This window comes from Suillus plorans (genome assembly GCF_016647745.1).
Source record: "Suillus plorans strain S12 chromosome Unknown HD556scaffold_5, whole genome shotgun sequence".
Lineage (NCBI taxonomy): Eukaryota > Fungi > Basidiomycota > Agaricomycetes > Boletales > Suillaceae > Suillus > Suillus plorans.
In genome coordinates, this window is record NW_024537389.1 from 826,200 (window position 1) to 848,920 (window position 22,721).

At 46.9% G+C, this 22,721-nt stretch overlaps 10 protein-coding genes across 10 annotated transcripts; 6 read left to right on the top strand and 4 right to left on the bottom strand.

Moving 5' to 3' along the window:
• Nucleotides 1-42: 42 nt before the first annotated feature.
• Nucleotides 43-357, top strand: HD556DRAFT_1227981 (ribosomal protein L34-domain-containing protein; the record flags this gene model as incomplete). The annotated part of the gene is made up of 1 exon (XM_041297198.1): nucleotides 43-357. The coding sequence occupies one exon, from the start codon at nucleotides 43-45 to the stop codon at nucleotides 355-357; it is 315 nt and encodes a 104-aa protein (XP_041165790.1).
• A 264-nt stretch (nucleotides 358-621) lies between these two features.
• Nucleotides 622-2,816, bottom strand: HD556DRAFT_1304134 (clasp N terminal-domain-containing protein; the record flags this gene model as incomplete). Its single annotated transcript, XM_041299652.1, has 3 exons — nucleotides 622-2,053; nucleotides 2,108-2,751; nucleotides 2,802-2,816. 3 exons carry the CDS (start codon nucleotides 2,814-2,816, stop codon nucleotides 622-624), a joined length of 2,091 nt encoding a protein of 696 aa, XP_041165791.1.
• A 144-nt stretch (nucleotides 2,817-2,960) lies between these two features.
• On the top strand, nucleotides 2,961-3,901 carry HD556DRAFT_720372 (ribosomal protein S13). The gene is made up of 4 exons (XM_041311410.1): nucleotides 2,961-3,216; nucleotides 3,267-3,400; nucleotides 3,450-3,703; nucleotides 3,756-3,901. The coding sequence occupies exons 1-4, from the start codon at nucleotides 3,178-3,180 to the stop codon at nucleotides 3,797-3,799; spliced, it is 471 nt and encodes a 156-aa protein (XP_041165792.1). The 5' UTR covers nucleotides 2,961-3,177; the 3' UTR covers nucleotides 3,800-3,901.
• A 1,437-nt stretch (nucleotides 3,902-5,338) lies between these two features.
• HD556DRAFT_1333046 (HMGL-like-domain-containing protein) lies at nucleotides 5,339-7,337 on the top strand. The gene is made up of 6 exons (XM_041301832.1): nucleotides 5,339-5,637; nucleotides 5,689-5,910; nucleotides 5,965-6,360; nucleotides 6,411-6,708; nucleotides 6,764-6,836; nucleotides 6,894-7,337. Exons 1-6 carry the CDS (start codon nucleotides 5,400-5,402, stop codon nucleotides 7,104-7,106), a joined length of 1,440 nt encoding a protein of 479 aa, XP_041165793.1. The 5' UTR covers nucleotides 5,339-5,399; the 3' UTR covers nucleotides 7,107-7,337.
• A 2,123-nt stretch (nucleotides 7,338-9,460) lies between these two features.
• On the top strand, nucleotides 9,461-10,336 carry HD556DRAFT_1227883 (uncharacterized protein; the record flags this gene model as incomplete). The annotated part of the gene is made up of 1 exon (XM_041297188.1): nucleotides 9,461-10,336. One exon carries the CDS (start codon nucleotides 9,461-9,463, stop codon nucleotides 10,334-10,336), a length of 876 nt encoding a protein of 291 aa, XP_041165794.1.
• Nucleotides 10,337-10,909: 573 nt separating this feature from the next.
• HD556DRAFT_1304138 (uncharacterized protein) lies at nucleotides 10,910-11,521 on the top strand (the record flags this gene model as incomplete). The annotated part of the gene is made up of 4 exons (XM_041299653.1): nucleotides 10,910-10,930; nucleotides 10,980-11,006; nucleotides 11,052-11,258; nucleotides 11,306-11,521. 4 exons carry the CDS (start codon nucleotides 10,910-10,912, stop codon nucleotides 11,519-11,521), a joined length of 471 nt encoding a protein of 156 aa, XP_041165795.1.
• Nucleotides 11,522-12,019: 498 nt separating this feature from the next.
• HD556DRAFT_1304139 (uncharacterized protein) lies at nucleotides 12,020-14,608 on the bottom strand (the record flags this gene model as incomplete). Its single annotated transcript, XM_041299654.1, has 5 exons — nucleotides 12,020-12,787; nucleotides 12,842-12,990; nucleotides 13,054-14,062; nucleotides 14,114-14,316; nucleotides 14,359-14,608. 5 exons carry the CDS (start codon nucleotides 14,606-14,608, stop codon nucleotides 12,020-12,022), a joined length of 2,379 nt encoding a protein of 792 aa, XP_041165796.1.
• Nucleotides 14,609-15,800: 1,192 nt separating this feature from the next.
• HD556DRAFT_1227597 (uncharacterized protein) lies at nucleotides 15,801-17,292 on the bottom strand (the record flags this gene model as incomplete). The annotated part of the gene is made up of 3 exons (XM_041297172.1): nucleotides 15,801-16,411; nucleotides 16,582-16,629; nucleotides 16,872-17,292. 3 exons carry the CDS (start codon nucleotides 17,290-17,292, stop codon nucleotides 15,801-15,803), a joined length of 1,080 nt encoding a protein of 359 aa, XP_041165797.1.
• A 475-nt stretch (nucleotides 17,293-17,767) lies between these two features.
• HD556DRAFT_1304141 (uncharacterized protein) lies at nucleotides 17,768-21,300 on the bottom strand (the record flags this gene model as incomplete). Its single annotated transcript, XM_041299655.1, has 17 exons — nucleotides 17,768-17,842; nucleotides 17,884-18,089; nucleotides 18,201-18,514; nucleotides 18,566-18,638; nucleotides 18,669-18,931; nucleotides 18,973-18,988; nucleotides 19,105-19,117; nucleotides 19,202-19,264; nucleotides 19,527-19,670; nucleotides 19,720-19,754; nucleotides 19,789-19,825; nucleotides 19,887-19,985; nucleotides 20,100-20,246; nucleotides 20,316-20,458; nucleotides 20,894-20,933; nucleotides 21,038-21,190; nucleotides 21,241-21,300. The coding sequence occupies 17 exons, from the start codon at nucleotides 21,298-21,300 to the stop codon at nucleotides 17,768-17,770; spliced, it is 1,881 nt and encodes a 626-aa protein (XP_041165798.1).
• Nucleotides 21,301-21,723: 423 nt separating this feature from the next.
• HD556DRAFT_1437961 (uncharacterized protein) lies at nucleotides 21,724-22,690 on the top strand (the record flags this gene model as incomplete). Its single annotated transcript, XM_041305771.1, has 4 exons — nucleotides 21,724-21,900; nucleotides 21,955-22,065; nucleotides 22,121-22,408; nucleotides 22,460-22,690. The coding sequence occupies 4 exons, from the start codon at nucleotides 21,724-21,726 to the stop codon at nucleotides 22,688-22,690; spliced, it is 807 nt and encodes a 268-aa protein (XP_041165799.1).
• Between the last annotated feature and the right edge of the window lie 31 nt (nucleotides 22,691-22,721).

Below are 22,721 nucleotides of genomic sequence, written 5' to 3' on the forward strand. Positions count from 1 at the left end.
GCCTGTGAAGTCTAAATTTTAGCACTTCTTGAAGTCTTCAACATGTTTCTTCAACTGCTGGGAGCGCTTCGTAGACCGTTGCTCAGTATAACATCGTTCACTGCGGCGAATTCAATTATTCCGGCATCTCGCACTATTCTAATCAACCGCGCGCTACTTGTACCACAAACACTCTCACTACCTTCACTATGTGACGCGCTCGGTCAGAGGCGTTTTGCCTCCCGTGGTACCGAGTACCAACCTTCGCAGCGAAAACGCAAAAGAAAGCACGGCTTTCTTGCTCGGAAGAAGACCGCAACTGGTAGAAAGATTATAGCCAGACGACTACTCAAGGGACGCAGGTTCTTGAGTCATTGATGGATGGCATGTGTTCGCCTCTGGTCTCTAATACACTGATTGACCATAGATTCAGGTTCGCGCACCAGGAAACTTGCAGGATTCATAGTGGTCTCTCGTAGGCAGACCCAATACAAGGAAGCCGATCCTTCCGCACTATGAATGATGCTCAAAGTTCCACACTGTGCTCTAGTATACGGATGTCATTAATCCCGAGTCAATTACTACGATAGGCATATAGTCTAGTTGACATCCATAACTTTCAATCTGTCGTGCCTTGCTATCCTAAATGACACCAACGCAGGCTATGTCTTTGTGAGCTGTTGGGCTGTTCGGGCGGTATGTATGAGCAATGATTTCAGTTACATAAGCTTGGGGAGGTGAGAGCGGCGATGAAGGTGTAAATAAGAATCCACGTTGAATGGATGAAAGGAGAGCTGTTATGGGTGTTTTGGATGGGGACTCCTGAAGGTTCACGTTGCGCAGAGGCGTAGCTTCAATGGAGGTGGAGGGAGGACGAACATCTTTTGCGACATGTGTATCATCGATAGTAAATTGCATGGATTGCCCTCCTGACGCTGGTGGCTCGAGCTGAGGTGACTGACGGGGACTACAAGGTGGAGAAGATGGCAGAGGCACTGCAGTAGGACATACAGTGGGACTGGGAGGCAATGGTACGTGTTCCGGTGCGGGCTTGCGAGTGTCAGAACTCTTCACCCCGCCCTGCTTGGGACGTATCGAAAGTCCCTTGACGACAGGCTTAGACGGTTTGCCCGACGACCGTCCTCCCCACACCGGCTTCTTCTGAACTGCAGCTTGCTGGCTAGAACGACTTGGTTCAACAACCTGCTTGCGGGAAGTCTGCTGTTGCTCAACCTCCGCGGTCGGTGACCGTGACCTACCAGGCCGAGAACTTGTACTCTTGGTCGGCGGATTGTCTAATTTTGTCACTGGCCGTGGTCCCGTTCGAGATGACGGTCTGGTGGTAGCAGTGACCGCTGACGACGCAGCGCGAGCTGGGGCAGTTGAGCTAATCTTTGTGGTTACTGGATCATTCTGTGAATCTCGTTTCGGAACAGATTGTGCGAGTGAGTTAACCGAAGTTGGCTTGGTTGAAGGAGGACCGGTCTTTGAAACCGGCCGTATTGTCGTGGTGTCATTGGTTTCTGGTAAAGGAGCTGTGGGAATGAGAACTCTTCGAGCTCCTCCTCCAACACGAGGCTTCTCGTCGTGTGACTTCATGAGCACAGTGCCTACTCGCTGAGGGCCCTGTATAGTGGGAACTGGAGGACGTGAGATGTCCTTCCGTCGATTTGTGCTATGCATAGTGGATGGACCTGTTTCCACCGATGGGGGACGGAGTGCACCTTGGCGAGATGTTTCCCTCACTGATGGCCCCGCAATTGCACTAGATGTTGCTTGACTTGACACAGCACGTGGCCTTGCTGTAGGTACCTCTCGCGGCAGCTCAGAGCTAGGAGGGCGTATGGGTCTCTCTGCATGTTTCCCGGGAGCACGAGTGGAGGTAGTGCTCTGCGTAGATGGAGTTCTAGAATGAGAACTCGTCTTCTGAGCCTGGAGGGACCCGATTGGCTTTGAGGTCACTCTTCCTGTCGCTGCGGGACCACGGGAAACTGCTTGTGCAGCCAACCGTGAAGCAACTGTCCCTTTCACGTCTAAGTACTTCTTGATGACAGGGGTTAAGGGCGCAATGAAACTGAATCATGTATGTCAGGCATGGATGTCACGAGTGGAAGCTTTAGGAACCAACCTATCTACGCGATCAGGTAAAAGGGCTTTATATGCCTCAAAAATCAACTTTCCCACTCTTCTAACGTCTGCGCTGGCATCCCGGGCAGTCAACTTGATAACGTCTTCGATAAGTCGAGCACGCGTGTCCTTCTCAATATCAGGAGGATTGAAGCAGTTTAGGCAAGCAAGGACACCCTCTGCAGCCACTAAACGCAGAGAAACCGACTTTTGGGTTAAAGAGTCTGCCAGATACGGCAGAATGGAAGTCGATTGAGTATTTTCAATTGCAGCGAGAATGCACGCCTTTGCTCGGCTTGTGAACACCTTGTTGGTCCGGCCACAAAGCCCGAGAAGAGTCGGCATAAACAGCGAGACGAGGGGCTCAAATGAGGAGCCCAGGCCGGTTAACAGAGCCTTCACAAGTTCGATCGTGGAACCTGAGAGCCTACTACGCTCCGAATTCATAGCGTGGTTGATAGGTCTAGAAAGCGAGCGTATACCAGCGACCATTTCCGTGGCGAAGTCGCATCCACCGTTATTACAACATTGGGTGAGCTGCACGATGCCCTGCTCGATCTTGTCCCATGACTCCTCTGTCTCTTCAAGGGAGACCTTCCCGCGGACAGCTTCGAGTTCTGCGTTCAAAATTGCTGGAGAGCTACACTGCTGGAAATATAAGAGGGTGGCAAGGATATGGTTAATGCATCTCCCACCTTTCTCTTGGACATGTATCAGATCTTTGTAATGAGGATGTGGTTAGAAAATGAAGTGACGAGCAAGTTCAAATCAGCACTAGTACTGTCACGGCCACAATGGCAACACGCGACTGTACCACAGGCCACGTGATCGCGGATAGCGGAATTTGCCGAGAAATTGTGTCTCACCATTCACCCACCGCTCGCTGTCATACCCAGCGTCAAGGCTATCGATTGAACGAAGGTGAGCCCATTTTCATGCACGCACCAATCCGTTAGGAGGCACTTTACTTGTCTGGGAAGAATCAGAAGATATTGAGACAGGTTTTCGCTGGATGGAAGGATTCCCCTCTGGATAACAGGCTTATGGAATCTTTACCTGCAGATCACTACCATGTCCCTCGTCGTTCCTGAAGCACATCAACAGTTCCAGGTCTGTTCGCCTTGAACTTTGTATCTACTTTCAATTTACGCCATTCACAGCACATTCTGCGTCTGCTCAACACTAATGTTGACGGAAAGCGCAAGATTATGTACGCTCTGACGGAGATCAAGGGTGTTGGACGTCGTTACTCCAACCTTGTTTGCAAGAAGGCAGATGTTGACCTCAACAAGCGGTATGTGTTTCCATTCTGTGGTACGCAATTTACTCATATAATTGTATAGTGCTGGTGAATTGAACTCTGACGAGCTTGAGCGTATTGTTACGATTATCCAAAATCCCACTCAATTCAAAATCCCCACATGGTTTTTGAACAGACAGAAGGACATTGTAGACGGCAAGGACTCGCAGATCCTTTCCAACGGTGTTGATTCGAAGTTGCGTGATGACCTCGAGCGATTGAAGAAGATTCGGGCCCACCGTGGTCTCAGGCACTTCTGGGGCCTGCGGGTGCGCGGTCAACACACAAAAACTACTGGTAAGCAACTCATTCCCGCTTTATGCTATGACTTTTTTGAAACGTGGTGTAGGCCGTCGCGGGAAAACGGTCGGTGTGTCGAAGAAACGGGGTTAGACAGGTGTTATTGCATTATTCATGTCCTCTCTATGTTTGTTCTCATATGATACTACCCACACAATCACTCGGGAGATTAGGCGATCTGCAAACACGCTGGAATGAAACCTACTCTCGCTTTACCACTACGCTAAACGTGTAACGAGTACGGACCAGGTATGTCTATGAGAGTCGAACATTGCAAATGAGAGCTAGAGTGGTTATATGTGTATGCAGCGGTGTGTAGTCGTTGCAGTGACTCTGTGCCCCACTCTGAGTACTGAATCCTTGCAACCGAAGGACAGACTTTATTCCTCATATTCATAGATTGGGGAGTTTCGCCATCACGGTCGAAAATTTCCATCGCATCACACACGGACTAACATTTTATTACGTCCTTTATCATCTCGCACGCAAACACACGTTAAGTAGCATTTGTCGTTGCGCTGCGTGGAGTCAGCGCCCTTCTCAGCCACCACAACCGGAGCCTGAAAATAGTTGAGTATGCGATCCTCAGGAGAGAAACTCTATGCAGACGTTGATATCTGATGCAGGAAATCGTTGCTGTTCTTCATCAATTCTACGGGGAATTGGGATTAGATGCCATATCTGGACGAGCGTTAGAACACCTTAAGCTTAGAACTGCCTTGAAATCCACGATTCAACCTGATTTCGTCTCATCGCTGACTTTTGGGACAGGGTCCATGCTGGCACATTCACGATATCATTAATTGCGAATCTCGCACCGTAGTCGGTACTCATGCCAGCTGGATTTCGCAGCCTGGATATTCCTTTCGGAGACAGCCACCCGAGCGGTTAATTATTCGTTGTACAAAGCGAGCCCGCAACAGTCTCCGACTCCTCTGATCGTGTGCAGTGGTTCCTATGGACGAGATACACTACTAGCATGCATTCCACCCTCAAACTCAAATTTCGCTCACGTCGTTCTTTCTGTGCCTCTGTACTATCACTACGTAGTATAAGCTACTATTTTAATTGGCCAGTGCACCTAGATTTCTGGCACCAACTATGCTTTATCGTCTCCTGTCCCATGACCCTGGCATTCCCTCGCTAGTGATGTTTATCACTTGACATGTCTTCTGGTCTGACAGACACACTCCGACTGTATTTGCAGGTGAGGTGCTCAGCGCTCAGGCACTAGATAATGAGATTGCCTTGGCCGTTGCGAGCGTGTTCAACTGCTACAGAAGCACAGCGATACCAGAATGTCTGAAACTTACTCATACGGAACGGTGATCACAGACAAGTGATTTAAATAGCCATACATATGTAAAAGATACTATGCAATGGTGTGATTTTGCGGGTGGCCATCTAGTATAGGGGTATATGCATGTCAGTGGTGCTCGGACAGTGGCGCGGACGGAGCCACGGAAAGCTTAAGGGAACCTATCATTGACCGTCCATTTGAGACTCGTGCAACGTCCGATGTCGCAATCTGCCTCGAGTATTGGTGTGGGGCTCATTACCTATTGTTAATTAAATTATTTGTCATTCCCAGGCTTGTAAGTGTGTCAAGCTAATTTTGATCGATCGTGACTCGTTCTGATTATCATACGCATTATCCTCCTTGATTTATTCATCGTCCTCTCAAAACTATAAAATGCCGTGCTCCTGCTCACATCAAAATACAGAATCCCTATCAATGCCTGACAAGACACAGATGATCCAGATCAACGGTACAAACGGCCTGAATGCTGCCAAATCCAACGGCATCAACGGCGCGAACGGTGCCAATGGACACCCCAGTGAAGCACAGCGCAGGAATCCGTATGCACCACGCGCATCAGACTTTCTAAGCAACATATCAAATTTCTCCATCATCGAGAGTACTCTTCGAGGTACGTCTTGCAAGTCTTCTGTACTTTGCCCTTGTTTGACTGGTGATCCAGAGGGTGAGCAGTTTGCCAACGCCTTCTTCGATACCAAAACAAAAATCGCAATCGCCAAGGCCCTTGATGCATTCGGTGTCGAGTACATCGAGCTAACCTCTCCCGCTGCATCTGAGCAATCGCGTGCTGACTGCGAGGCCATCTGCAAGCTCGGTCTCAAGGCTAAAATTCTCACCCACATTCGTTGCCACATGGACGATGCACGAATCGCTGTCGAAACTGGTGAGATTCACAGCCATTTCACCCTATCTTTTTACTCATTTGCACAATCCGTAGGTGTCGATGGGGTCGATGTTGTGATTGGAACATCTTCGTTCCTCCGCGAATTCTCCCACGGCAAGGACATGACTTATATTACTAAGACCGCCATCGAAGTCATCACATTCGTCAAGTCCAAGGGCATCGAAGTTCGCTTCTCCTCAGAAGATTCCTTCCGTTCCGACCTCGTCGATCTACTTTCCATATACCAGACTGTCGACAAGGTTGGTGTCAACCGTGTGGGCATAGCTGACACCGTTGGATGCGCAAACCCTAGACAAGTCTATGACCTCGTTCGTACCCTCCGCGGCGTCGTTGGTTGTGATATTGAGATCCACTTACACAATGACACCGGAATGGCAATCGCCAACGCTTATTGCGCGTTGGAGGCCGGCGCAACACACATCGATACCTGTACGTATATTCATTTTTTCCTCACTGGTACGTGGCTGAATCTCTCTTAGCGGTCCTTGGCATTGGTGAGCGTGTCGGTATCACGCCTCTCGGTGGTCTCGTGGCATGCCTGTACGCTGCCAATCCAGAATACGTCAAGGCCAAGTACAATCTACCCATGCTGCGCGAGATTGAAAACCTCGTCGCAGAGGCAGTAGAGGTCAACGTGCCTTTCATGAACCCGATCACCGGCTACTGTGCTTTTACGCACAAGGCTGGTATTCATGCCAAGGCGATCTTGAACAACCCTAGCACATACGAGATTTTAAAGCCCGAAGACTTTGGACTTACCCGATACGTGTCGATTGGGTGTGTACCTTTCCTAGCCGTTCATGACTCGTGATAGGCTGATGTTTGCCATCAGACACCGTCTCACTGGCTGGAACGCTGTCAAGTCAAGAGTTGAGCAGCTCGGACTCAATCTCACCGACGATGAGGTCTGCTATATTGTCTTTGCCTCGCCCTTCCACAATTTATTAATACAACCGTAACAGGTCAAGGATGCAACTGCCAAGATCAAGGAGCTCGCTGATGTCCGCACTCAATCAATGGACGATGTTGACTCCCTGCTGCGTATATATCACTCCGGCATCCAGTCTGGAGAGCTCGCAGTCGGTCAAAAGGAGGCACTCGACCGATTGCTCCAGCAGCACCACGAGACCTCGAGAGAACGTCAGCAGCTAGGGGATGTTGCTGCTGCTGCATAAAATTTAAAATTTGTTATTTGTATAAAGTCGTCTTTCTTGTCGAGGAAAGAGTTGACCGGTTGGTCGCTCTGTATCGTGATGGAATTGTAGATCAGTGTCTATCCCTCCAACGCTTTTTGTGAATCACAATGCATCATGTGTGAGACTCTTCGGATTGCTAGACCTCGCAACCCAGCAACCTCATGTAACGAGACTCTGGCCACGTTTACAGTGTGTTGCATATCAAACTGCAGTCTGACTTTTTATTTTTATTTTTAAACAAGCGATGTGTATTGGTAGCAACTGACACATCGGCGGTTTCGGAGTTTTCCCTCAGGCAAGATTTTGATTGAAATGAGAATGACAAATTAGCCATTTGTACTTTCGATTTTATCACTGGGATAAATGGCAAATTTCGACTGACAAAGCACAACAACACATTTCGACACCAATTTGAGCTTCATCTAAATGTATAGAATATTCGAAGTTTTTCCCTTTCGAAAAATATTGGCTCAAATTTAAACTTTATTAATCCAAAGTAAATGCGAAATTTCGACATGCAGCAAAATGATCCGTAAAATATTACAGTTAATCACGGGTCATTGAAACACATCCTTGTTTACTCAAGAACGACACAAAATACAAGTCTCAAATTATTCAGAATACATAAAGATCCTGTAGACCTCGTTTATTGTTGAGTTTGAAGTAAACTTCATTTGAGAAATTGCTGGAGGCAGAAAAAATGAGCGCTTACACAGCACCAAATCGAACAGTTTCAAAATTTCACCATCGAGTCTCAACTCAGAAGACTCATATTTTACCAAAATATTGCATGTGTCAAGTGTAATATCATGTTGGCTACACAGAGAGCATACTCTTGTTGAAATTTGAGTGATATAGCACATGGTACGGTCTAACAAAGGGTTTTCAGCATCCACTGTGACAGGCCCATATGGCATTCAAGATCCGAAATTCCGAATTACAGTTCCACTCAGTGAATGAACTCGGCCCACTGTGTATTCACCTTTCCATGGCTGGGCGAGCAAAATCTATAACTAGGAAGCAGCAAGAAGCTCACCAAGCACACAATGATCTTATGTTTCGAGCAGTGTATGCCTACTGCAGAGAACTTGCAAAAGCACCAGGGATTCGACGTCGTGGAGCATGGACCATATGCAAAGATTTCAAGCAGATCAATCTGCAGTCAACGGGCAAGCTCATTAAGCTCTCATATTGCACACTGATCCGGCTTGCTGCAGGGGGCCGCAGTAAGGCAGAGGCTAATGCAGCAGACAAAAGCTGGCTGACAGAGGAAGAAGCTGAGGTTGTTCTATCATTTACAGAGGAGACAGGAAACCGAGGCTTCCCACTAAGCCACCAACGACTACGAGAGCATGTTAACGAGATTCTACATGCACGGCTTGGAGATACATTTCCTGGTGTTGGCAAGCATTGGTCATACCGGTTTGTTGAGAAACACACTGACCGCTTGAAGACCTCACGATTACGCTCACTGGATTCAAAACGTGGGCGGGCAGTAAACCCCAATACCCACAAAGAGTGGTTTTCACTGCTGGGAGCTGTGCTGGAAGAGAAGTGCATTGACGAAGACTGTATCTATGCTGCCAATGAGATTGGCATATCACCTGAATCAGGAATGCGCGAATATGTTATTGGTGGTCACAAACCTACACCCCAATATCAGCAACGAACCGGAAGCAGGGAAAACATCACTGTCATTGTAACCATCTGTGCCGACAGTACCTCAATTCCACCTGTAGTCATTCTGAAAGGCAATGCCTATCAGACGAAATGGCATCAAGAAAATCCTGCAAACACATCGTAAGTGTTCATCATATAACTCGAAAATCACAATATAAATCAAATTGCGACACAGCATTGGATACTCTAAGAAAGGCTGGACTGATGGTGAAATTGGCGTGGAATACATCAAAGATTTTGATAAACGCACGAAAGGAAAGGCCAATGGACGAGACTGGCTACATATAGTCGACGGTCATAATTCGCACTACACTTTGGGATTCTTGAAGTATGCACGAGCTCACCAAATTCACGTCATATGTTATCCCTCTCATACAACTCATGTATACCAAGGACTTGATGTTGTGGTATTCGCGGTGCTGAAGAAATTCTGGAGTGAGGAACGAGACAAATGGGAGAGAGAAAAGGGCGAGGGCATTACAAAAAGCAATTTCGTCACAATATATGGCCATGCTCATCTTCGAGCACTGACCCCAGATCTAATTCGCACAGCCTTTCGCAAAACTGGTGTCTGGCCTTTCGATCCCACTGTCATTAGTGAACAGATGATGGCACCAAGCAAAGAAACTTCCTGCCAGGGCCATCTTCCCATCATGCCTTCGAGTCCTATCAGAGCTGTTGCCGACTTCCTGCAGAAATTAGCAAACACAGATAACGTGGCTTCGGAGGCACCAGATGATGTTAGTGTCTCAAACACACTATCTGAGTCAACAACAACTTCGGATGTCGAACTGCTGGTTCAGCAACTCAACAGGGCATCATTATCAGACGTAGCATCCACATCACCTGCAACATCAGAAACTCGACTCAATCATGCCATCATTTCTCCAATCAAACAAAAGCGAGGAGGTGCTCTCGACATTCAGCCTAGAACACACAATGAAGTACTTCTCCTTGCCGCACTTCACGAAGCGGAATCTGCAAATGCAGCTCTCAAACGACGAGTAATTGAGCTCCAGGCAACCAATATTCTCAACCAATTGTATTGTTCACAACTGCGTGGACAACTAGCAAACCAAGAGGCAAAGAAGCAATCGAAGAAGGAAAATGGCAAGCTGATGAGCGACGGCTTGCCTCGATTATTGTCCAGCGACGAATTTTACGAGAGGGTTGTGAATCACAAGAAAGAGCAAAAAAAAGTAGCAGATGATAAGAAAACGAGAAGGGAGGAAAGGGAACGAAGGTCTGAGGCTCTGGCAATATGGAAAAGACTTGAAGATGCGAGAAAATGGGAGAACAACGAGCAACGCACTCGATACCGCGAAGCAGTGGAGATCTGGAATGAGGAGAAGTCAAAGGCCAAGCTTTCAAAGCAGAAATTCACCTCGAAGAAGCCAGTTTTAGGAAAGTTACAGCCTCCTGTTCCAAGGCCAAGGTTCAATACCTGTGAGGTGGATGATAATGAGAGTGCAGAAGATGTTATGGCGCCAGATGAGGACAGCTCAGAGGACAGCGACGACGAACGATAAGGCTCGGTAGATAGCTTACATAATGTCGGATAAGGAAATAATCACGTGTTTCATTGAGTGAGAAATCCCGAAAACGAGGTCCCCCACTATATTTACCATGGGGCTCAAACTACTAGGAATCTACTCATAAAAATTATATGGATCTATTCATGAGATGTCTGTCTATATAGGAAAAATACAGTAGAGCCTCAGAGTTGTGATGCGATGGTGTAGTACACTAAATATGAATTTTGCGTTTCAATGACCTGTGATTAACTGTATATAATAACGGGCGTATTACCGCTCCGGGAAATTCAGAATTTACCCTACATTCAAATGAGGTTGAGAAAATGCGAAATTTAAGCAATGGGGAATTATAGCAGGCATTCATTGGGCACTCGTTGGGCATTCATAAGGGATTCATCACACATCGTAAATAGTGTATGTTGAATATGTACTATGAATATGTAACACGTATGAATATGCATGTAACACGTATGTAACGCGTGACTTTCAAGACCTTCATCGAATTTGAATGCGTTAATTACTAAACACGTTGATCTTCAAGACGTTAATCCTGCTTTGATTACAATAATGGCTGAAGGAGACGCACATGTAAGTTGTCAGTAGCTTGATCATGCGGGGTCTGATGCACCGTCTCCAGGAACTTGATATTAATGAAGTCTACAATGTAAGATACATCACCGTCTAAGTGAGTACACTAATTCTACAATAGCTTTTTCATGGGGAGGTGGAGGAACAACCTGGGGACGTCATGGAGGAACAGACTGCAGAGGCTGGAGATGTAGAGCAGGCCGGGAACGTAGAGCAAGATGTAGAGGAGTACATTGGAGGAATGGAGTATGCTGGAGACGTTGAGCAGGCTGGAGATGTATGGGAGCAGGTTGGTCAAGAAACCTTCACAGTAACACCATCTGCGATAGTAAGTCCGTTCTGCCCATCTCTGTTAGCAAACTATAACATTTCTAGGCGCTATGGGACTACGCACAAGAAATCGTACAAGACAATATAGAAAATGCGCAAACTCATCCGCACGCGCCATGTCCTGCCCACCCTCCCATCCAAATGTCCTGTCGCGATAAATGCCTCCTGGCATTGATGGTGGAGGATAGGCGCGAAGCGGTGCTTAGGTTATGGCAGGAGTTGAACGAGATGGAACGTCTGTTGGGTTTGGAGCATATCTAGAGTGGGAGGAAGAGCCAGGGAGGAAGGAGAATAATGATCCATTGCCCATCCCTTATGATTTACGAACCGATTCATGAGCCTTTTTCTGGAATGACAACCAAAGTAACTTAGAAATAATGCTTACCTCCAGCCGATACAAATTTCCACCAACCTCTCGCCCGAAAAATTCTGCTAGATTAAATAAATGGGTCATGGTTCACACCTAAATGCTCAGTCCTGAAATATACATGATCATTCCTGGTTTGCGCCTTTGAGGTCGGATTTTGATGGACAACGTAAGTCAAAGTCTCCCCATAGCACACGACAGGTAAAAATACTTTTGGGAGGCACGCTGAGCACAATTTTCATTTTTTTGAGTACTGGACGATTAACTTGTCGTGCCCAGCGCACACTGGCGAAGCACCAGATTTAGTTGACTTACACAATGCATAACCGAAAGGAGAGAACACGTATCGCAAGCATAAGATGAATACAGGCTTCCTAAGTACTAGGTAAATGTCATTGGTGGAAGGATACGAGGTCATCTAGGCCAGCCACCAAACTGAGGATCTCAACGTTATCCTCAGGATCCAGCCTACGTTTCTTACCAGATGGTGTAACTTGTGTCCGTACGGGTGTCGTGTCCTGCGAGGCACATAGTGATTTCATGTACAGACGACGTCCGTTTGGCTTGTCGATCGGATGCAACTTTTGGAGGATGGCCGCATCTTTATCAGGCCAGTCGGATGACTCAAGGTGCCTGTCGTAAATATTGATGACGGCCTCGTGCAATTGCAGGACCTGCATACCGATCTCCTTCTGAAAAGCAGGAGACTCCAACAGGCAGCTTTTTGTGACATCTATCATCTTCTGCTGTGCAGCCATGCGCACAGACCCAACTTCATCCATAACTTCCTTCAATGAGAGCCGCAACTGTACAAGTCTCTCCTGTACCCCGGGGGGGATCATGGAGTACCGATGCGAGAAGAACTCGGCAAGTTCAAAGACAATATTGTCGAGCGGTCTGCAGTCAACAAATATATAACGTGGAAAGTTGGTTCTCGCAACGAGCCAATTCGATTTTGCGGATCCTCCGGACCCCAGCACCGGATCAGCATCGAAGACCTGCGTCATAAATTGTGTCCAGTCAATGGCGCTTATGCAGCTCTCCTTGAACATTAAGGCCGTCCACAGAACAACATAAAGACTAGACTTGAGGTCATCTTCGACATTATGGATGGCGTGAATATTCTTGATGAGGTGAGCAGACATGAACTGCCAGGTTCCCTTAGTAATAGGAAAGTCAGTGCAATATATCAATTTGGGCATGTATGAACATACCGTGCGGGTTGTCTGTCGAGGACCCTGAATGGTAAGTAGTTTTGCCAGGTCCCAATCGATGAGGAAGCCTTTCCCTCGGTAGATGACGATATTCCCCACGCTGAGATCTCGATGTAATATTTTTGCGTTTGAATATGCATCCTGGTGCGCTGAATAGATAATGAGTACGGACATCAAGTTGTATGCGAAGCTCAAAGTTTAAAGATACATACCAAGCAATGCATCACGAACAGACTGGACGAGTTGATGAGAGCTCTCGAAGTCAGTCAACTTCTCACCCACGAGATCGAGAACCAGGTGGTGAAGAGTATGAGGCGTGACAGCTTTGTTGGGACACGCCCATTTGGCGCTCCTAAACTTGACAGTCTGGGTGTTTTGCTGGGGAATAGGGTGGATTACATCATGAAATGCGATACATGTCGCGACATTGCAAACATTGTGTGACTTTAATAATTTGTAAGTCTCACCTTCCGGTAGAACATCCTTTATCGACATGCGCCAAGAGTCCTTGAACATCACAACCCTGTTATTGAGGATGTCAAACGCAGGGCACGTGCAAGTCCAACGACCAACAACTGGAAAACCTTTTGCAACAGGATGGGAAATAATCAGTGTCAACCAGTCAGAGTCCTCAACAGTAGGATCCTGAGGGATTGCAACTTTGAACATGCGTACGGTAGCATCAAGTTTTAACGCCGTCCTTGCAAGGGCAGCTTCTTCGTCACTAGCGGGCGTTACGGAAGTATCGACGCCACGCAGTGCAGGCGATGCTCGTCCGAAACGATGGAAGAAATCAGCTAAGTGTGGTTCGCTGTTATAATCGAAGGTGGCCATGACGATAGCTCCCTCCCTATCCCATCTAATGATCCGAGCATGGTTACGGATGATCAGGACAGAGAATATGTGAGTACGGTATTGAGCACCGAGCTGAGCAGCAGCGTAGCTTGTTATTTGACCCAAGGTATCAAAGCCCTTATCGGTCTGAGATACAATGGGGTCATCGACTTCAGGATGTTTGCTGAATGCGTCGTGAGCATCATTCCATTTGAATTCGATGTGGATTTCAGTTTTGAAAATATCACAGCCGTGGGAAGTTCCGTCGGCGTATACGCATACGTCTGGCTTGACATTGAATGTGAACGACGAACAGTTCTTGGTGTCTGCATGTTTTGAAGTGTTCACGAACGTTAATTGAGGGGCGAAGGGTCGCATTGCGTTAATCTGCAGTTAGACTGTCAAAAATCTTAATATCGTCAGTGCGAGGTCACTCACAAATGGTTCGTAAGAATCCTCCTCTTTCTTAATGGATTGCACATTAAATGCTGCAGCATCGGAGGCCGAAGCGAAGCGGGAAGTGAAGTCCGAAATGTCATAATCTTTAGGGTTCGGTAGGAACTTGTCGAGAAAGTTCTTTACTGGCATCGGGCCAACGATATAATCTTGCATCTCCTTGCCCATGGAATTAAGAGTATCGACTCGACATCATGAAAGGGTCGTGAAGGGCAATAGCGTAGAACTATTTTGTTTAATGGGAGTATCGACGGGATGGGTAGCTAGCGGCGGGTCCAGCATGGCAGGCTGTGCTGGTATTGGTGCTGGAGGGGTAACAGTCCCTTCAGCTGTGCTATCCTGTTGGACAATGCCGGAGGTAGCGGGAGTAACGTGCAAATCCTGTGTGGCAAGCTGTACTGGTATTATTTCTGCATCTACAGCAGGGGTAGTAGTCCCATCCCTAGTAGGGCCACCCAGGTCGAGACCAAGAAGCATGATATTTGATATAATATGTACTGTGGTATATGTATGTAACGGCAAAAAACCGGACCACTCTTACACGTGTGCGTCTACAGGTATGGTATATGGGTATCGTAAGAGAGAGGAAAAGTATTCAAATAACACAAAACGAGGTTTATATAGAGAATGAAACTCAGTCCGGATTTTCCCGCACGGTTATGCAAGTAGTTAGTCGCATGGTTCTGCATATCAATTCATGATGTGGCACTTACTGGTACTGACTAAGCCTACACCGGCGGGCAGCGTAGATATTGTTAATCTGAAACACGTAGATCTTGAAACTAGTAAACTATCCTACAATCCATACCCATACCCATACATGGACGCGTAAATAGAAATGACTAATCAAGCCAGTGCTTGAAGCGGGCATTGAACCAGATCATGTAACAAACAACTTTGAAGTTGAAACAACTATATGCAAGGTGAACTACGTATTATGGGCTAAGACTCATCAAAAGAATGTAAGATAACAGAATGAAACACCTTAATGGAATAACTACATAATCAAACTGAGCTTAAATTTTGGACTCGGCGCCCGCTTCTCTGGATGTAGTACTATGCAGGCACCTTGCACGTAATGTTCAGTCCTATTAAGCGTGTTGCCATGTCAATTGTAAGATATAGGGGAAGTAAACATCACACACCTGACTCAGAGACACAGCAACAATATGTTGTGGAGAGAAGTTCCACCACACAAAATGCGACACTACCCACTCCGGCATGACCATTGTGAGATGTTCTGTGAGCGCTGACGAGAATAAACGAGCCGGGAAGTGAGGATAATGGCGGAAGGGATCAGTGCGAGAATGCAATGGGAGGTGATGCCGCACGGTGAAGCATACTCCTCGCTCTATCTCGAAAATATATTTGATGGTCCCCGGTGTTGGTTGCACATTCCTAAGGCCGTCAGGGTGATAAAGGATCAGGCTGTTGCCGACATGAGTGGAGTAGCGGGTATAGATGGATCCTTTGTGAAGGATGTGAGCATGCAAGACTGCCCGCCGAACTTGGATAAGCTGGCAAAGGTCATCCGGAATGACTTCTTTTATGGTAGGGGGTATCGGGTGACTGTTGGATACATCGCTGGGATTAGCGTTGATTGAGGGAGACACAAATCTATCGAATAGCCACTTGACCTCCCTAAATACAGGAGGACAAGAGGGTCGGTTCAGCCAATATTTAAGCTTTGCAGCCTTGATGTAGGACCAGAGGAGAGTTGATTCTTGCTGTCCTGCATACCAGCGTAGCGTAAGAAGTCTATCATCGACAAAGAAATTTGAATGCTACCAAAAATGTGATTGCTGGGCAACCGCTGCAGCTGTCCAATGAGGCGCTCATATGGGAAGCACCACCATGACCATACAGGTCCGAAGAGTTGCAGGTAGTCCCAGACGTGCAATGCCATATGGCCATTGGTTCGATGGCGTGCATGGGGGAGTATTACCTGCAAATCCCTTATCCAGTTGATCATATAAGTACGGTATGCGTCTGCGTGATCTTGTGTCATAGATCGCAGACATACGATATGAATTGCAGATACAAGGTCCATCGTGTGATCAAGGATGGCACGGCGGCTGACTGCGATGTCTGAGTTGCGATGTGCCGATCCCTCGCCCCATAAACTGACTAGTGCTATGGGTAAGTATACGGTCGTTAATGTGCGCCATTCATCGGCCTTCACGGTTCCAGCTTTTGTTTCCCCGAAGTTATAGGGGACTGATCTCAAGAAAGAGGGCGTATCTGTCGTCTTGATGACATCAGCAATACATTGCATAACTTCTGGGGTAGCAATACACGATTTTGATAACCCGGGAGTGAAAGGTCGTGTTCGACGCTACAAGGAGTCGCTTAATCAAGAGGTACCAGAACAGTGATATTAAAATGCCTACCCAACCAAGGAGCAATCTAACCCAGTGGACTTTATAGACTTTTTTGCCAGGGTGTGTGACCTCTGGTCCGATGCCCAAGCTTACAGATACGAACCGAAGGCATGCGACCTTCTTCGACAACAGTCTCTTCTCTAAGTCAGCTAGGTGATCCTCAACAAGCTTTGGGTCATTTCCCTCAAGGTTGGAGACCGCTTCTGTAAGAAGGCTATGGATTGACTTGACGACCTTGATGTCTTTCTCGTTGAGTTCTTGAGGTTTGTTTAGATCAACATCGAGGAAAGGGTGTTCAAAAGCAGGGATGACATCAAACTTGCGATTGGCGGAGTCAGCTGTGAGGCCTAGGAATTCACAGAAATGAGCATGTGCGAGACCCTCTAAGAGACAATGCATGGTGTTGACGACAATTTGACGGGAGGGATCCCAGTATGATAACCTCCAGAGTGTTGACCACTGCACACCGTGTGACGCAAATAACTTGTTGCGCTCAACTGAAGTTCCGGTGTTCTTCCAGAGCTCAGCATAGCGACGCACTTCGTTCTTGTCTTTGAGAGCCCAATCTTCGGTCTGGATATCTGTTCTACCGCAAGTTGACCTGTGCCAACAATGGCAGGCAGTGCAATAAAAGTGACTTGTTGGACCTGCCAGCTGAGCAGCCTTTCTTGCTGCCGGGAGGTCGCATACAAGAAACACTATGATGCTGCGCGTAACCCGACCAGAAACATGGAGAGCTGTGCGGGAATAACATATCCCACGTTCCCAACTTTCTACCATGTTGTCAACCACGGGATCGAGGAAGTGATTCAACTCGTCTCCTGAAGGTTCTGAAGGTCCAGGAATGATGCCAGCTAAGTACATGTTCTCAGATTTATACCGAATATCGAGGGGGAGGTTCAAACATGCACATGAGATGATGCCGGTAGAGGTTGAAGCATTTCGCTGGAGATTGCCTTCGATGTTGAAAAAATCAACATTGAGCGTGAAAGCGTACCGACCCTCGACACCTCTATTGATAAATAGGGATTGCCCGGAAGGACCCTTGAAATCGCGAAAGAAGTTGGCATCCCAAACATCCTTGATAATATGCGGTGGGTTCCCAATGGATGCTAATAAATCATTGCAAGGCTTATCCATCAACTCTTCAAGGTCGGGACGAGACAGCAATCCAGCAAGGTAGTCGTGGAAGTGGTGATAGAGGAATATTTTGATTGGCTTTAATTGCCCATCGCCAGAGAGCTGCAACAGCGGTTCATCGCAAGGACCATCCTCTGGTATCGGGATGTTGAAGCACTTCATGGGATATTGGACGTGACTTGAGTTGATGCTGGCAGTAGGTTTATAAGTACAGTTGCATGCTGGACAGACTGTGTAAGTTGTAGTCTGGCTATCCAGCTTGAAGTGCGAAAGTGTAGTTTCCATAGAGCGCGGGATTTGAGAGAGTATATTGTGACAGTGAGACTCAGAATGAGGGTTCTGAGCCTCCATAGCAAGGCTCAAAATGAGAGTAAGGACTCCTATGAGAAACTCCCCGTGTCTGCGACCGATGCCAAAAATGACGACGGAGATGGCCCCTAGAAAGAGGGACATCTGAGCAACCTCGTCACAGAGGTCAATTGGCAAGTCAAAATGGTGTGCTTGATGTGTCTTAGTCGAAGTGCATAAAAAGGATGAACAGAACTCACAGGAATCGAATTCGAGCGGCTCGGATGACACAGGAAGCGCATCTTCCTTGTCGCGGAGGAGTCTGTGCATGTCATCGCATGACGACTCCAGCTGACTTTTGCAAGAAACGATGGACGAGACCTTGAGCTTGACTTTTCTGAGGGCTGTCGTCATCACAGCCAGTTCATCTCGGATGGTTTGCACAACAACACGAGAAGTTGCAGAGACGATTCGAATGCGGGCCCTGTCCATCCGTGACTCTACAATGTCCAAGGCTGCTTGAGCCTTTGAATGGCGCCGCTTCTCAGCAGCCTGGAGAACTTGGGCAATGTATCTGGGAAACAACCAAGTTAGGGATGCAAGGTGAGGCGAAAATTATGCTCACTGTGTGTCATCTACCGTAAATCTAGCGGTATTATCCAGAGAATGGTAGGCCTTTCCCTTGTCTTGTTGAACTTCTGATCACGAATTCCAGAGTTTGCTGTGACTGTTTGGATTGGCGTCATTGTCGGTTAGTGTGATGGCAAATAACTCGGCGGCGAGATTGTCGACCTGCGAAGCATTTGGCTCCAGCTGCTGGCGAGCGAGATGAAGCACAGATGCTTCATGTTCAGACGACGAAGTCGAGTTGGCAGCTTGCAATAAATGCACGGTTTTCATAGCAGTAGGCACTTCTTTACCGCCAGGATTCCCAGGCATGCCGTCCCCTCCAATGTCGCAGCATCGCGCACACTTGCAAAGAAACATGCGACTAGGCATCTAAATAAACTTCAGTCTTTAGATGATACACACTAGCTGTTGTCCTGACCTTTGAGAGATAAAAGTAAGGGTGAAAAAAAGTACAAAACAAGATTTTGATCATTTAAAGCATCGGGTGGTGTAAAACATCTGAATCCCATGTTGCTAAGGGTGATGCCAAATTACAAGGACCCTCAATCTATAAGACAAAGATATAGGGTGCCGAATCTACAACGTGGGTGTAAATTATAATTTCTGAGGACGCGATGTACTTGGCACTGACCATTCGAACGGACTTCTTGTATTTTGTATTCATGAGTTGGAAGCCCAACTTTTGCGCTAACTTCTACTCATAATCATAAATTACACTATGACTAACGACAAAGTTACAACAGTACAACAGTATGATACATCGAAATCAGAAAGAAAACCAGTTGCTAATTGAAGGACGCATCTATATACTGAATGACTAGAATAATCAAACTCTGCCGGAATTTGGCGCTCAGCGCCCGCCATATTACAGTGTGATACAACAAATCTAAGCTATCATCCAGTACATTGGAGTAAGGAGGGATGATTAATGATAAGGAATTTTAAATTGCTGCGACCTGCAGATTCACAACCAGTTCGACATCGCCCACAGCAAAGTTATGCATCATCTCGACAAGATCCCCGGCAGCAGTAGCTGAGTAACCTCGCAAAGTAACACGCTTGACTTGAGGAAGGGCTTGAATCCAAGCCGCAGATAAGGCCTGTAGCCACGATCAGTATTGAAAAAAGTATTGCAACAATAACACACACCAATGTATCACCTGCAGCATTGGGGACCAAACCATCTGAGTAGTCAATCGTCAAGTGTTTGATGCGGACCGTTGAATGGGCTCCCGACAAATACAACATTGCTGCACTAGAATGACTATTAGGCAAGGAAAGTACAAGATATCCGATGCTGTCACAATGGCTAATACATTGTAAAATGGAGGTGATGTAATCGGGCGATGCGTCGTGAGCTTGTAAGGGAATATAAAGGGAGGCAAAGTTTTGTGGTGCACGATGGCTCCGAAGGACTGGAAGGAGATGTGACAAGGGTCCATCCAGCACAGACAGAGAAAGAGTCAAAGGAGTGGTGACTCGATTGGCCCTCCAGTGACCACCAGGTCGCGGGATGACACTGAGGTTACTGATAGCAGGATGACGGGCCAGAAAACGATGAGCGTGGGTGGTGCGCACTCAGCATCAACACGGAGTTCGACAAGCGTTGGGATCGAAAGGTGGCGCAGGAGTTTGTCCCAGTGTGCTGAACTGAGCTTGACGGAACTCAGTCGAAGCTTTTCCAAACAGCAGGAAAGGCAGATGGTCTGAATTGTAAAAGGAAAGAGCTTTGGGGAAAAGAATACCCACAAAAATGCCTCAAAGGCTTTCAGGTTGTTTGCGCCTACACACACCTGAATTTGAGTGAGGCCAGTGACGGACGGTGAGACAGCGCCATTGCAGAAACCCATGCACATCAGTTCTTCGACACCGGAGGCACAGATGGTTTCTAGTAATGTAACAATTTGAGAGAGAACCGGGGAAGTGAGAATGTCAAAATTCCAAAAAAGTGTGATATATCATATCGATTTGCGGGGGACTGACTCAAGGAAGTGTGAAAATGCGGATAGCTGTGAGGATCGCAGATTAGGTTCCAGCCAACTCAACACCATACGTGGCAGACGAAAAGTATCCATTCGTCTCCAAGTAGTCAAAACGTCGAAATTCGGCGAGTCTACACGAATGTGAAACAGATCCTTCGGGGAAGTTGGTAAGTTTCTGTCGAGGAAGAAGAGCGGAGCAGCAATTTCTCTCAACAGAGAGGAAACTTGAGTGACAGAGCGCAGATCTTGCGCTCCTAGAAGGGCGACGGTGATGATGAGAATTTCCACAGGTAGGGATCAAATGAACGTTTTGGTCTTGCATGGCTCATGAGACATTACACGTTTGAGCGCAAAGGGATCTAGTTGAGCATCCACTTTACGCTTCAAGAAAATGTCAGACTACAGTCTAAAATCAGTATTGTGGCGATTTATCTTTGGCTATAGCTTCGTCAACGCTGATACAAATATTTGAAAATAGAACATACCGTAGCATCAGAATATACAGTAGCAACTTGACATATATCGCCTGTGGAATACGATTCCAGAATACGTCGCTTTCGAGGGGTGACCAGGTCACCAAAGTTGAGTTTACGCTTCAGGGATGGTCCCTTGCTTTCAAGTGTTGGAGCATTCTTGTCCTGTGAAATAGGAGTTAACTCGAACCCGATTTGCATAAGAAAGATCTCACCTTCAAAGGTCCTAGACTGCCAGGGAAGTCAGTCTTTGACACGAAGTCCTGCGACTGCATTGAAGAATGTAAGTCACAAAAAATGCAGGTCACATATATATGAGGCGCACATAACGAAAAACACTTTTTGGACTAGAGAGGTAACTCTCCGAGTTTCCCATCGCAAAGGTGGGAGAAATGTACAATTAAAGATGACCTTGCTTCAAGTCGAGCGAAGTTATGGTGCCAGGGACTTATTGTTTGTTCTGGATGAGGAGAACTTATTGTTTGTCCGATATACCCAGAAGATACGGCGGCACTCACGGAAGCGAGCATGGGTAGCTGGGAGACAAGATACCAAATGCAACTTTGGATGAAGTCTAGACGCAGCATCAACTGGGAGACAAGATACCAAATACAGCTTTTGGATGAAGTCTAGACGCAACATCAAGTGGCCTGATTTAAAGATTACATGTTGCAGGTTGGCTGAATCGCAATTCATTCATGCCGTGCACATCACCTCGCAACAAAGCAACTGCAGGCCGTAGCATACGCTTCAATCCATACACACGGCCCTACACTTCAAGCAATGACAGTATTGCACCCATCATCGCACCTCTGACGAGAACACTTGCTTTGTATTTCGATGAGGAGGTCGCGCAGGTCGCGCTAGATAATACTGTAAGTAAATATGTCGAGGTGGTGGCCAGCAATGGCTGAATTCAATATTCATAGCTCGAGTGGATGGGATCCGCTATGTTCGTCAACGAATCTCATACACTCGAGGGGACAAGAGGAAGTCTGCAAGATGTTCCAATGCCAAACATTGACCTCACAGAAAATGAGGTTCGTAAGATTGTTATGTAGCCCAACTCCAAGACTGACCTCACAGTTTTCAAAGAATAGACCCACATTCTTGGCGGCGAACTTCATAGCCTCTGATGTCAGCCACGTCAGTCATCATATGGGGCGCCTGTCTCCAGATAAAAGAAAACTCGTTCGCAGCCTAGAGAAAGTGGTAAACAAGTGTATTGATCGCAAATGTGAAGGGGACCATCCTACTACTGACCTTTTACGTGAGAGGATCTATGCAGCACTTGAGGGAGCAGTATTGGGCATAGAGGTGGACGAGATTATGCGCAGGCATGCCTCAAAGGCCGAGAACTCGGCAAAAGATGATGACAGACACGTAAGATGGTTGCTTGGTTTCGCAATAACCTCTACTGATGAAATTCATTAGAAGCTTGCAACAGATACAGATAACAACAGTTTAATTCCACCTACAGCACAATGCATTATTAACGGCATGAGACGTGGATTGTTTTCCCTTGGAACAGTCCTCACCGCACAATCAGAACCATGCGGACTATTTTCATTTAGAACAGTTCCAGAACCGTTGCAAGTAATCCATAGGTCGGGTGCATTATTATGTTCACCTGCTGGAATGCCAGGGGAGTATCCAACTGCATAAGAATGTTCAACTACGGACCGAAATTTGAATG

Bases quoted from the DNA above. Each gene is read 5' to 3' on its own strand.
- HD556DRAFT_1333046 (XM_041301832.1), top strand. From the start codon at position 5,400: ATGCCGTGCTCCTGCTCACATCAAAATACAGAATCCCTATCAATGCCT. The intron at 6,709-6,763 runs GTGTGTACCTTT...GTTTGCCATCAG, and splicing joins ACCCGATACGTGTCGATTGG to ACACCGTCTCACTGGCTGGA. The intron at 6,837-6,893 runs GTCTGCTATATT...CAACCGTAACAG, and splicing joins TCAATCTCACCGACGATGAG to GTCAAGGATGCAACTGCCAA.
- HD556DRAFT_720372 (XM_041311410.1), top strand. From the start codon at position 3,178: ATGTCCCTCGTCGTTCCTGAAGCACATCAACAGTTCCAG. The intron at 3,217-3,266 runs GTCTGTTCGCCT...CGCCATTCACAG, and splicing joins AAGCACATCAACAGTTCCAG to CACATTCTGCGTCTGCTCAA. The intron at 3,401-3,449 runs GTATGTGTTTCC...ATAATTGTATAG, and splicing joins GATGTTGACCTCAACAAGCG to TGCTGGTGAATTGAACTCTG.